Below are 14670 nucleotides of genomic sequence, written 5' to 3' on the forward strand. Positions count from 1 at the left end.
ACTGATCTTGAGATTTACTGATTTAATTTCAAGTAAAGGTTTAACTTGATCACTAATGTCCTTTTAAAGACAAGTCCGTGCAACTCCTGCAACCTCAGTCCTGCAGTATACTTGACTTAATGCCCCAGGACAACCAGGGCTGTATATTAGATATAGCCCTGCTGGTCTTCAAAGTAGAGTAGGCCATTTGAATGTCCAAACCTGCTCCCCACTGAATATATTTGATCTGATTGTCTCAACTCAGTTTTCTGATCATAGAGAAAGGAGTAAGCCATTTGGCCCCTCCATGTGTTCCGCTGTCATAGAGATAGTGGGTGATGTGTCTGTCATAGAGTCATAGAGATGTACAACACGGAAACAAACCCTTTGGTCCAAGGCATCCGTGCCAACCAGATATCCTAACCTAATTTAGTCCCATTTGCCATCACTTGGTCCATATCCCTCTAAACTCTACTAATTCATATGCCTATCCAGATGCTTTTTTTAAATGCTGTAATTGTCCCAGCTTCCACCACTTCCTCTGGAACTCATTCCATACATGCACCACCCTCTGAAAAACTTGCCCCATAAGTCTCTCATGTTTCCCCTCTCACCCTAAACCTTTAGTTCTGGACTCCCTACCCCAGGAAAAAGACCTTGTCCATTTACCCATTCATGCTCCTCGTGATTTTATAAACCTCTATAAGGTCACCCCTAGGCCTCCAACACTCCAGGGAAAACAGCCCTAGCGTATTCAACTGCTCCCTATAGCTCCAATCCTCCAACCCTGGCAACATCCTTGTAAATCTTTTCTGAACCCTTTCAGGTTTCACAACATCCTTCTGATAGGAAGGAGACCAGAATTGCAAGCAGTATTCCAAAAGAGGCCTAACCAATGTCCTGTACAGCCTCAACGTGACCTCCCAACTCTTATACTCTGCTCTGACCAATAAGGAAAAGCATACCAAACATCTCCTTCACTATCCTATCTACCTGCAGCGCTCTCCACTTTCAAGGAACTATGAACCTGCACTCCAAGGTCTTTGTTTCCTTAACGTTTTGTTTAGCAAAGAAATATTATTAATTGATCCAACATAAACAACTGTTTTTGTGGAAGTGTGTTCCAAACATCTACCACCCTTTGTGTGTAGAAGTGTGCCCTAGCATTGCTCCCAAATGGCCTGTCCCCATTTCTTGGATGATCCCTAATTTTAAAATTTCCAATGACTGGAAATAGTTTATCTACCTTATTTTGAGGACACTCCTTAACCTTCTAAGCCTCATTTGTATAATCTCTCCTCATAACCTAACCCTGATACCCTGAGGTATCAGAAGTAACTTAGATTGTACTCTGTCCCTCCCAAGACAAATTTTTAATTCATAAATTGTGGGTGCCTAGATCTGCTCACAGTCTGCCCACCATGGCCCACCTCCCCACCTCCCAAACTTGCTTGTCCACCAAAAGTCTCAGTCCAGTGAGAATAACTTCAGTGATCCAGCTTCCACTTTTTTTGGAGTAGAGAATTCAATGGATGTAACCCTGAGAAAAATACCTCTACATCTATGTTTTTATTTTTAAAAAAGTTCTTGTTCTTGAACTCTCCCTAGTTCTAGTGGCCACTTGAGGAATTATCTCCCTCTTTTTCAGTATCCACTTTGTTGAGTTCCTTCAGAATCTTGTGCATTTCAATTAAATCTTCTTTTTATCCTTAACTCTAGTGGGTATAGGGTCAACCTGTTCAACCTTTTCTGTATATTATAAGCCTTTTGTCTCAGGAATAAGTCAAGTGGACCTTCTGTGAGCTGCTGCTAATGGAATTAGATCAGTTTTTCAAACCAGACAAAATCTGAATACAGTCCTCCTCCTGATTTGATTCTCTCTCATATTCTAAGCTGCAGCCAAACGTAATACTTAATATTAGGTACTCATTTGTTCCTTTCCTCTCCAAAGATACCAATGTTCCATTTGTCTTCCTAATCACTCGCTGAACCTGCATGCCAACATGTTTTGTGATTCATCTACTAGGACACTGCAATCTCGCTACTGCACAGTTCTGCAATATCTCTCATTCATTCAGTTTACTACTTTTGTCCTCTTGCCAAAGTGGTCAAGTTTATATTCTCCCATACTACACACCACCTGCCAAATTTTGTCTCTACCTTTAATCTATCCATATCATTTTGCAGATTCTTTACCTTGTTTAATTTTCTACCTATCTTGCTATTGTTCATTCTGTCCCTCCATCCAAATCACCAAGATTATGAATGGTTGTGGTATTCCACTAGTTATAGTTGCCAACTGAAAAATACTCTATATAATGTGCTTTCTGTTAGCTAACCAATTCTTAAAAACAAACTGAAGATTGAGTCTGTTAGGAAGGTTTGGAAGTGGGAGGTCCTATGTTCTGTGTGACAACTGTCTGGAAGAATCTGGACACACAGGAGAACAAATCTTGTAGCACTTTGCAAAATAGATTTTTCAAAGGTTCTCAGTTTGTTTAAACACTAGTAAAATGATGAAAGTTGCTGTACAATCTGAGTCATCATTCTCTTTTTCAGAGTGACTTTCCTCCTCTACTCAGTTTTGACTTGCATTTAACTGTGGGTCCTCCCCAGTCAGCCCTGTACTAGCAATCTGTTATACCATTCTGACAGCAGGATGAACAAGGAACCAGCCTTCCTATTCTCTGTTAGTTGTTGGAAACAGTTATCAAGGACAAAATAAACTTGCTTTAATTTGGACAAACAGAATGAATTGAGGAGAGGCAGCAAGGGTCCGTTCAAGTTGTACAGCAACGAAACAGACCCTTCTGTCCAGCCAGTCCATGCCAACCATAATCCCAAAATAAACTAGTCTCACCTGCCGATACTTGGCCCATATCCCCTCCCCCAACATTATCCCAGTCCCAAGCCTCCAGTTTAGCACCACCCTCTTGACCTGTCCATTGTCTTTCCCATCTATCTGCTCCACCCTCCTCTCTGACTTATCACCTTCTCCTCCACCTTCATCTACCTATTGTATTTCTCTCTGTGCCCCCCCCCCCCCCCTGGTGAAGGGCTTTTGCCCGAAACGTCAATTCTCCTGCACCTCGGATGCTGTCTGACCGGCTGTGCTTTTCCATCCCACACTCTTGACATTGGCCCTTATCCCTCGCATTTCTTATTCATGTACTTATCCAAATGTCTTTTAAACATTGTTAACTGTACCCATTTCCTCTGGATACGCACACCTGTTTCTTTTTGAAAAAAGGAAAAATTGCCCCTTTGTCCTTTTTAAATCTTTCTCCTCTCGCCTTTAAAAAATATGCCGTCTAGTCTTGCAATCCCTTATCCTAGAGAAGATATGCCTGCGGTTCACCTTATCAAGACCCTAATGACTGTGTAAATCTTTATAAGGTCACTCTCAATCTTATATGCTTCAGTGGACCCCCTCAAACTCAAACACTCCATTCCTGGCAACATTCTGGTAAATCTTTTTCTGAACATTCTCCAGCTGAATAATATCTTTCGTATAACAAGGTGACCAGATTTGAACACAGTACTCCCAGAAGAGGCCTCAATGTCCTGTACAATCTCAACATGATATCCCAACTCCTGTACTCCAGGTCGAAGCAATGAAGGCAAGTGTGCCTTCACCATCCTGTCTACATGTGACGCAAACTTCAAAGAATTATATAGAATGTGATGAAGGGGCAAAGGTCTACCTCTCTGACAATCAAACTGAAACACAAGTCCCAATCAATTAGGGACTATTCTACGGTAACTTCAAATAATTAAATCTGGAATCTGTTAATGGTTAAATGAAAGGAATCCCTGATACTTGCCTTTTTTTTTTAGAAGTAACCAGTTATTTATTTAAGCCCTAACCGTGAACAAATTAAGAGAATTACTAACAAACTGAACAATTCCACACCCCAACCCGGCTGTACTAAATTCTACTGGTGTCTTGTTTCAATAAACAAATTCTGCTTTTATAAATCCAAATTATAAGAAAAGAACAAATGAAACTGTAGTGTCTTAAAGTTCACACAGAATGTGCCTTTGGGATGCTTTTCCTTCTCCTGACTCTCCAGCCTTTCTTCTGCTGATCCTTCTTTACAGTCTGATTGGTTTGAGGTAGTCGACTATATAATATGAATTTTGGTGCCATCTGTAAAGTTAATAACCATGTCTCCTAAATTCTCATCCAAGTCATTTTTATAAGTGACAAACAAAAGTGAACCCAGCACAAATTGTGTGGAACACTGCTGATAACATGCCTCCAGTCTGAAAAACAGCCCTCCACCACCACTGACTCCCACTGTTAAGCCATTTTTTTTGTATCGAATTGGCAAGTTCACCCTGAATCCCATGTGATTTTAACTTTACTATTGTCTACCATAATGAACCTTGTTAAAGGTAAATTGTTAAACCAACTTGACTGAATTCTTAGGGGAAATGTGAACATTAGGAAGGAATTTAACAAATTGCCATGCAGGAGGCATATTAACATTGAAATGTATTGAATTTAGGGACAACTGATGGGCAAAAGGAATTGGCTCAGTTATGGGAAGAAAAAGGGTGGAAGATGAATATTTTTCAGACTGGCTATTTTATAGAGGATTTTTTCCCTAGGTACCAATTTTGGTTCCATTGCTCTTAAATATTTTTGTGTAGGAAGCAGGAAAGTTTTCATATGGCACAGAACTTGCCATGGCAGTAGATTATGAAGATAGCTAATAGGCTTCAGAATGACAGGTGGTGAAATGGTCAAAAGCATGGCAGATGGAGGTCAATGTGAAGAAGTGCAAAATTGTGCATTGAGAGCACTGTGAAAAAGCAGGATCTTTTTAAATTGTACAATTCTGAAAAACCCTGATGAGCAGTTTAACTTGGTACGTGGATATCCTTTTAAAAGTAGCAGGGCAACTTGGTAAGGTGGTTTCAAAAGAGTATATGGACTACCTGCGTTTGTAAATGGAAGCAAAGAATATAAAGACAAAAATCACATGAGCAGAGACAAAAATGATAGCTAAAGTATTGTGGCTGTTTCTGTGTATCATCTTTCAGGAAAGAGGCGCTAATCTTTGAAAGGGTATAGATGAGATTTGCCTGGATGTTTCCACATGAGGTTGCAAAATGAGGCCTGTTCTATAAACAAGGAATGTTAACTGTGGCCAAGAAACTGTCAAAATGCTGAAATCTTGATAGAGATGAAGTCCTAGATTAAAGTCATTGTAAAAGAGTGGAGTGAGGGGGTTGAGAAGTCGTCTTCCTGCTTTTCAGGGTCTGGGCCTCCTTAGTTAAAGTGGTGGAAGTTGATTCCTGAACTTCAAAGGCATTTGGGCAGGTACTTGCAGCTTTGGAACTTACACCAGATTTTTGTGTCTAAGCTTGTATGGGATGAAGCAGGGCTACTCTTTCAAAAAGTCTGAACAACTGATTGGCTGAATTGAATATCTGCAATAAGTCTTTGATTCTAACAAAACGTTCTTAAGCTCACTTGGAAACTGTGGGCAATATTATTTTCTTTCTTAAAAAAAAAATCGTGGGTAAGCTATTTAGTCCCTTTCACTTGTTCCATTATTTATTTAAGTCATGGCTAACTGTACCGTGTCTCCTCTTAGGCAGCCTGGCTTTATATCCCTTAGTACCAAGCTCAGTATTTGAAATTTTCATCTGATATCCTCAGGATATCTTGAGCATTAAATCTCTTTAACTTAATTGTGTGCTCAGATCTGTTATCTGTCCTTTCCTGCTTTCCAGTCCAGTGCTTAATGTCTCTTTAATAGAATCATCAGAATGATGCATATACCACATTAGGTTTTTTAAAATTCATTTGTGGGACATGGGCGTTGCTGGCTGGCCAGCATTGATAGCCCATCTCTCTCTGCCCTTTTGAAGGTGGTGGTGAGCTGCCTCCTTGAATCACTGCTGTCCACTTGCTGTGAGTTGACCCAGAATGCTGGTAGGGAGGTAATTCAAGGGTTTTGACCCAACGACTGAAGGAAAGGTGATATATTTCAAAGTGAGGATAGTGAGTGGCTCGGAGAGGAACTTGCAGTGGTGACATTTCCCATATATTTGCTGCCCTTGTCCTTCCAGATGGAAGTGGTCGTGGGTTTGGAAGAGGCTGTCTAAGGATCTTAGAATTTCTGCAGTGCATCTTTTAGATAATACACTTCTGCTACTGAGTGTTGATTGGTAGAGGGATTGAATAGCACCACATCTCCAAATAATCAAGTGGGTTGCTTTGTCCTGGATGGTGTCAAGCCTCTTGTGTTGTTGGAGGTGCACTCATCAGGCAGGTGGGGAGTATTCCATCACATGCCTGACTTGTGCCTTATAAATGGTGGGTAGACTTATTGGGGTGAGTTACCTGCAGTAGTATCCCTAGTTTCTGACCTGATTTTGTAGCCACTGTGTTTATGTAGTTAGTCCAGTTGAGTTTCTAATCAATGGTAACCCCAAGGATGTTGACAGTGGGGGGATTCATTGATGGTGTCTCTTATTGATGATGGTCATTGTCTGGCATTTGTGTGGTGCAAATGTTACTTTTGAATGTTACTTTAGGTGATTCTAGATCAACACCATACGCAAGCTTAGTTATTTCCAGTGCTTAGTACTCTCCCTATAGTTGTCAGTAGCCTGCTAACATAGCTTCTAACTTGGTTATTATCCTTTCCCACTTTTGCCCATTTAACATGAGCAAAATCACCTGCCATTTGTCCAGCTTGATCCAGCGCAACTCCTCTTGTTTGAGCAGCCTGTTCTCAACTAACAGTAATCTCTTAAATTGACTTTCTCAATATTTGAGATCTTGAGTATTGCTGAGAAAAAATGTATTTTGTTGAAAGTTTTTGTCTTGTCAACAAAGATTTTTGTAAAAATACAAATTTGTGGGGGAAACAATGCTGTACAAAAATCCAATAAACTGCGGGTGTTGGAAATCAAACAAAATCAGAAATTGCTGGAAAAATTCAAGTCTGGCAGCATCTCTGGGTAGAAAGCAGTGTTAATGTTTTGCGTATAGTTACCCTTAATCAGAAACGGTTCTCAGAAATGAATCAGCAAATGGCCACCATCAGTTTTGTTGAGTTGAAACTGGTATAGTGTGTGTGCTCTTTCTGTCCGCAAAGAACAGGGCCCTCCATATTAGTATTTGTATCTTTCTGTAATTGCAAGTGTGCCACACTGAGAGCCTGGCAATCCTACCTTGTTTGTCAGTGTTATTCTTTACACACTGAATATTATTCAGCAAATGTTGTCCAATTGCAGAATGACTTCTAACATTGATATTGCTGTGGATTTTGCAAGTGCAGGCTGCTTGGGAACCATCAGGACCGACCTTGTTTGGAACAGATTGTGGTTTGAATTGTGTGGGACATATGGCCTATATACCTGGCATCATTATTATGCAGGAACAGCATGAATGGTGTTTGCCTCTAACAGGAACCTGTTATCAAGCTAGAAAGCTATTCTGCCTATCTCTCAAATTAGTAATGTACTACATGAATTTGGTGCTAATATGATATTAAATAAATAAATCATGTCACAAAGACGGGAGGATCCAAATGTCCTACTCCTAACTCTTGTGTTCACAACAAATCCAACTAAGAAATACTTGGAAACAGTCCCCACATCTCTAATGTTCATGGAGAGAGTAAAATGTTTTGTAACACTTCATATTAATCACCTGCCAACAAAATATCAGACATTGCCTGGCTTTTCAAGTCTTTTCAGCATCCCATGTATAATTGCTTTTTAACACTGTAGACCTACTGGTTAGTAAAGTATTTGTTCTGAGGTATTACATGCTGCTGGTACATTTTCAACGAAGTCCCCAAACTGTCAAGACAGTCCCTGTGTAGCATGTCTTTCTGGGAGCACATGGTTTCCAAATACCGTAAAATACACTGTTTTAAATCTGGTAAGGGCTGGTGATCTTTCCGCTATTGGGAAACTGCTTTAAAATTTCATATTGACAGTTTCCTATGAGTACAAGCATTCTTCATTGTACATGCAACCATTCAAGCTGCTTCAGACCATACTATGCCATATCAAATTAGGAAACGGATATTGCTAAGTGTGAAAGGTGTTTGTGATCTGATTATTTCAATGTTTTCAAAAACCTTAGGTAGGGAACATTCTTGGAAGCTGACCATTTCCGTAATCTGCAGTTCCTTTCTGCAAACATTGGCAAACCCTTGTGCCTTGCTATTCTGTATATTTCAGGAACAGTCTTCCCAGATCACGGGGCTCCATTCCACCGCCACGTTCCTAGCATCGAGTGTGTTTCCAGATCAAGCAGTCAGTCTTCTGACCTCCCATTTTTCTTGTTTTCATTGCTTGTCAACCTAGTCACTTTCTTGTTTGAACATTTTTTTTGTGCTGAACTAAAAGAATTGGAAATCTGAAACAAAATCAAGTTGCTGGACAAACTCGGCAGATCTGACAGCAGATCCTGTAGAGAGAAAGCAGTTAATATTTTGAGCCCAGTGGGTTGCCTTCAGAACAGTTTGTAATCTGTTAACTAACCACTACAAACCAGTGTCAAAACATTGCGGACTGCCAGACCAGCTGAAGTTTTGAGCTAACATTACTTCTGGGGACCAAGACTTTTTTTCAACTGTGCTAACAAATTGCCCACCCACCATAATATCCTTAAGGCTCTGCATGTTCTATGCAGTGCTTTTAGATATAAAAGATAACATCGAATACCTGCGACATTTAGAATACAAAACTTCATTTTCATTAAAATAAGGACATTGTGTAATTCGGGCATTAAAATACTTCTGATGTTCTTGGCACTAATTTGAAACTTCAATTAAACTCATTCAAGTATCATTCATGACTGTTAGAGATTATATTACATGGTAGAAAACACTGTCTTCCTTTTATTCTAGAGATGCGGTCCTCACTAGCATTTGTTGCCCATGCGTATTTGTCCACAAACTGACTTGCTTGACTGTTTCCTTATGCAATCAAGATTCAACCACATTGTTTACTGTGAGCAAATCCATGGAAATACTGGAAAACAACTTGACAACATAGCTCATCTTGTTTTTTATAGACTTTTTTTTAAACCAAAACTTAATTAGTGGGTTAGCATAAATTTTTCCATTTTAGTTGCTGAAATTAATGTGCAGAGATGGCCTTTGGTGTAATGCCAATTTGTTTTTGGAACCTCGTACCTTCAAAAGTTGGATTAGCTGTTATAAAATAGCTTGCTCGTTTACTTACATATGTTGGGTAATGTCTTATAAGTAACAGAAGAATAAATGGCAGGTGGAATCTGTTTTCGTAGAACGTGTTTAGGGTGGAATGGTGCTTACACCAGGATAAATTGTTTTTCCATGGATTGTAAGGTGAACTAGGTTTTAATATTTCATTTGTCGGGCAACATCTTCTGTAGAGTAGTTACCCCTCAGTACTGTACTGAAGTGCCATGTGCTGATGTATTATTTTCTCATACTAATGTAGTGAAAAGTCTGGTTAGCATGCAAAACAATACAAATCATGCCTTGCATAAGTACATTGGGGTAATGATCAGAATGCAGAATATAGCGTGACAGCTACAGAAAAGGTGCAGAGAAAGATCAACTCTAATGAGTGGTCTGTTCATAAGTCTAAAAGTGGGAAAGAAGCTGTTCTTAAATATTTAGGGGAAAAGAAACTCCAAGTTCAGCTTTTGTTTTTTTGAGTAAATCAGCAATGAGGGGATACAAACTACTGAAAGCAATCTTTCTTTACCCTAATAAGCATTGGTTACTCAGTCTTCGAATGGAATCTGTTATTTGACTTTCCCATGTACTGTACATGTTGTTCTGCTCAAATGTGAGAACTCATTGATTATCTTCTGAGTTTTTACTTTTTAATGTTTCTTCCTGTATGGAGAAAATTGGTGTCTTGCCCTGTTTTGTTTTTGTCATAGTTCTTGCTCTGTGATTCATTTAAAAGTAGATCAGAGCTGGTGCATGAATCAATTCTGTTGGTTTCTGGTTATGCTGGAAAGTGAGAACTGCATATGCTGTTGAATCAGGTGAAAAGGGTGGCACTGGAAAAGCACAACAGGTCAGGCAGCATCCAAAGAGCAAGAGAGTGAACGTTTCGAGCATAAGCCCTTCATCAGGATACTTTTTGACCAATTAATGTCAATCCATTACAAATCTCATCACATTGTCTCATCAGTTTCATTACTGGAATGAAAATTCTGTATGTTGAAACTGCAGCAGACTGTCAAGATTTTGAGGCAATTTCAACAATTTTGGTGTGCCTCACTGGGGCAAAGCACTGGAAATCCAGCCCTGTTCCTGTCATGAAAGTTTAAAGGTTTTATAAAACATAGAATTTCCCAATTTGCCTATCTGTTTAGACCCAGGCAGACATAAAGCACAGACCAGTTTCTGTACTTAATTGCTAATGATTACAAATAAATAGATTTGTAGCTTGTAGACAGTAGTGAAGAAGGTGTTTGGTACACTTACCTTATTCAGTGCATTGTGTATACAAATAGGAGGTCATGTTATGGCTGTACAGGACATTGGTTAGGCCACTTTAAGAATTCTGTATTTAGTTCTGGTCTTCACTGCTGTAGAAAGGATGTTGTGAAACTTGAAAGGGTTCAGAAAAGATTGCCAAGGATTTTCCAGGATTGGAGGGTTGGAGCTATTCAGAGGCTGAATAGGCTAGGACTGTTTTCCCTGGAGAGTCAGAAGTTGACCTTTTATAGAGGCTTATTAACATCATGAGGGGCATGGATAGCTTGAATAGTTGAGGTACTTTCCCCAGGATAGTAGAGTCCAAAATTACAGGACATAGGTTTAAGGTGAGAGGGGAATGGTTTAAAAGGGACTTCAGGGGAAACTTTTCACGCAGAGGGTGGTGTATGGAATGAGCTGCCAGAGGAAGTGGTGAAAGCTGTTACAAGTACAAATTTAAAAGGCATCTGGATAGGTATATGAATAGGAAGGGTTTAGAGGGATATGGGCTAAATACTGGCAAATAGGACCAGATTAATTTAATTTAGAATATCTGGTCGTCATGGATGAGTTGGATCAAAGGATCTGTTTCTGTGCTGTACATCTCTAATGACTCTACCGGTAAAAGGTTGTGAACAATTGACATGAACCCTATTCACTAAAACCAAATGTCACCCTTGTTTTTAAAGCCCCTTGCATATACGTGGACCCAGGAGCAGACGTGCAAAGAAATGTTGTTACTGGTTGAGTCAAACCTCGGAAGACAGTTCAATGGTCTCTGTCCAAGGGGTTTGCTGAGAAAATCCTTTGCCTTTCTGGCACTTGCTCCTTGTCAATCTCTCTCCTCCAAGTACTAGTTTATAGGAGACACAGCAGTAGCTTCACAATTCTTAAAGACTCTATTTAAAAGTTACAAGTTGCAGAAAATGGTGAGGAAAGATAAATAGGTGTTCTTCAGGAATTAGTTTCTTAAAATTTAAACTGCAGAATAAGGACATCAACCTTTATTTCTAGATTTAAAAATCACAACACCAGGTTATAGTCCAACAGGTTTAATAGGAAGTACACTAGCTTTCGGAGCGCCGCTCCATCAGGTGATTGTGTGCTAGATGTCTTTTGGGCTTCTTGATATTTTGCTTATATTAACAAGCTGTTTGGCTACCCGAGAACCAATTGTGCAATTATTGGCAGGCTGAAGGCGGTTGTCATCTACGGCTGGTTATAAAACTACAGACTGGTCACCTACTTACTGTTCACCAAATTTCATTTTATGCACACTCCTTGATTCCATTTTTTTGCAACTAAACATCCCCACCACCTTTGCCACTCCCACTGGTTGAACAAATGACAATGTAACCAACAAGTAACAATATGTGCTGACAGCTTGCTTTTAAAAATGCAGTAATCCCTTCATTTTTAAGCAGTCCTAATCCATTTCAGTCCACAATCAAAAAAGGCAAAATTATTTACAAATTTTCATTTATCCTGGTTGGTGGCAGCAGGTGTGGATTTGACGTTGGAGGAGGAATGTCAATATTTAACTTTAAGAATTCAGATATTACGAAAAATCTGCTTGCTGCAGAAATAATCTGTGGGTTTATTTTCTTGCTCTGATCTACATATATTACCTCCAAACTTTTCACCTTTTTTTATTTCAGACTCTGTCAGATGTTTGATGTAAACAACAAACAGCAACTATTCAGAACTTACAGTGGTCTAGAACAGGAAGCCAAAAATCTCCAGCAAGAAGTTATTTCATTAAAGGACCAATTGGGAACAACACAGCGTGAGCACTCTTACCTTTGGTCTGCATTGGAGTCTGATATTGAGAGACTCCGGAGTGTTATGTATTCTGGTTCCATGCAACTTCTGCTTCATTGTGAGGTAATTTTCCATGTAATCTATATTTGATTATAAATACCTGCTTGTCTGTGTACTGTTTTGATCAGTATAGGACAAGTGGGTGAATTGGTCAAATGTTGAAAAATGGTGGGGACAGTTATTTGATACTTCCAATCAAAAGCAATTGTGAAGAATTCTCTAGATTTGAGTGAAAGTGCTTCAGAAAATTTGGATGAATTACGGGAATACATCAATTATTCTACAGACAGATCACAATAGTCTGTACCCTGTAGAGTTTCTACAGAGGGAGAAAGTGAGGATTGCAGATGCTGAGTTGAGATCAGAGTTGAGAGTGTGTTGCTGGAAAAGCATAGCAGGTCAGGCAGCATCCGAGGAGCAAGATGCTGCCTGACTTGTGTTTTTCCAGCACTACACACCCGAGAGAGCTTCTACAGAGTCTAATTCTGATGGTTATGCCAACAAACTAATGTAGGAAGGAGCAGTTATAGTGTAACTTGAATTCTAAACAATGACTTTGTCATGGATAAAGATTGATAGTTAAGTATTTTTAAATGATGCTGAAAGTAGAGCAGACAGATTTCAAAGAAAGTGCTCATTACTTGGATATTAATGAGCCCATTTTGACTTCCATATTTTATAGCTATAAGCAAGTCACAAGTCCCAGAGTGTTGACAAAATTTCCATTTGTGGTCATATGCCTGTTTTTATACACCGGTGATTTTATTAACTCTTTCCATAGAGTGAAGTATAAATTTTCATTAAAGTACTTGCAAGATTAATTAGAAATCCAGTATTTAAGGAGGTACTGTTGCCATTAATATACTAACTTGACTATTAATATCCTGTGGGTTTCTCTTGGTTAGGTTCTATGTGGACTTTAATGAACTTGTACCCAGAAATACATTTTGTATGAAAATTTGAAATAGTTCTGAGTACTGAGAGAAGAATTTGTCTCAAAACCAGTACTTAATTTGCAGAATGCAGTTCATTTTACTAGAAATATTTTACAGACATAATCTCTACTGAGGAGCATCCAGATGCTACTTTGTTACTAAAGTGCTTTTTGAAAATTTGCTAACTTGACTGAGGTTTAATTTGTACATTGAGATTTTCCTTTTGGGACCTGATTATTTGCAAAGCTGAGCACTTGGAACACTCTTGCTCTTTGTGCATCACTTTATCCTATGCAGATGTGATTCAACATCATAAAAAGCCCTAATTGAGGTGGTTAGAAGAAGGCTGATGTAGTTTTCCTATTTTTGTGGTAGATTTCAGACATGTTGACCGAAGTGTTTGATACCTGTGTGCACGCACGCACACACTCTTCTGTTCTTTTCCTTGACCATGATAATCGACCCATAGAAAATTCTAAATGCATTTTGAATAAATAAGCAGCAAAATGTGACAGAACTAATTATTCACATCACTGTTGAAATAAATATTTCCACGTTTTAAGTGTTTTAATTAGTTTCCACTGGTACCAATCTAAACTTTTATCTGTTTATTTTGAAGGAACTGTCAGAACCACTTCAAAGATTGGAATGTCAACTGCAGAGGCTGCCACAAATTATTGGCAATGTAGCTGATAACATTAAATCAAAACGGCAAATTCTGGCAAGCAACTTGAATCTTCAAGGCGAGAGAATTCTGTATGTTTATTTCTTCCAAGACCCTGATAAATTGAAAGCGATTGTGGAGAATTTGGAGAGGAAAATTAGAGCTCAGAGTATTGGGTCGGAGAGCTAATGTGTACCAGCAAGCGGATAATGTTTCTAACACGTGATTAATTGCTTCTGGAAAAAAGCCCACCTCTAACCTGAACAGCTCTAAATGGTTGTATAGTAACATTCAAAAACATGAAAGACATAGTTTCTAGGGAAATGTGAATACTGATTGAGCATTTAATGCTCTTAATAAAATATTCTTCTAGCACTTTTTAAAATTGTTTTGTATGCATGTGTAAGATATTGCAGGCCTTTTTAATCAGAATTTATGCTTTATTTTTAACTTACTTCAATTAAAATGCAACTCTGGACTCTCCTTGTGGTGATTTGGAGGTTTCAACAATCCTCATTACACTCCTAACCATCTATATTTATGATTGTCTCTTCTGATTATAGAACAACAAAATTAGCAGTATATGGCACATTTTGCATCCTAAGCTGTCTGAAAACATTTCCTGTGTAATGAATTAATCTTGTGAAGCTGTTATATAAGCAACTATTATGATTTTGTGCACAGCAATTACATTTTGATAGTGTTTGGCGCTCCATGTTGGGGTACAGTAGAAAATCTCATGCACAGTACTCTAGCATTGCAAACCATTGAAGCCATGGTTTATTTGAAAAAGCACCTCCCAATGAGGGAG

General features: G+C 38.9%; 1 protein-coding gene across 1 annotated transcript in view; it reads left to right on the top strand.

Annotated features, from left to right (window-relative positions):
• Positions 1–14670, top strand: part of haus3 (HAUS augmin-like complex, subunit 3) — a 31265-nt gene extending 16595 nt beyond the window's left edge. The window contains exons 4-5 of the mRNA XM_043704166.1: positions 12098–12323; positions 13815–14670. Of these exons, the coding sequence (XP_043560101.1) occupies positions 12098–12323; positions 13815–14048 (460 nt within the window). The 3' untranslated portion in view covers positions 14049–14670. The remainder of the gene's footprint in view (positions 1–12097; positions 12324–13814) is intronic.

This window comes from Chiloscyllium plagiosum, chromosome 2, assembly GCF_004010195.1.
Source record: "Chiloscyllium plagiosum isolate BGI_BamShark_2017 chromosome 2, ASM401019v2, whole genome shotgun sequence".
In the NCBI taxonomy this organism is placed as follows: Eukaryota; Metazoa; Chordata; class Chondrichthyes; order Orectolobiformes; family Hemiscylliidae; genus Chiloscyllium; species Chiloscyllium plagiosum.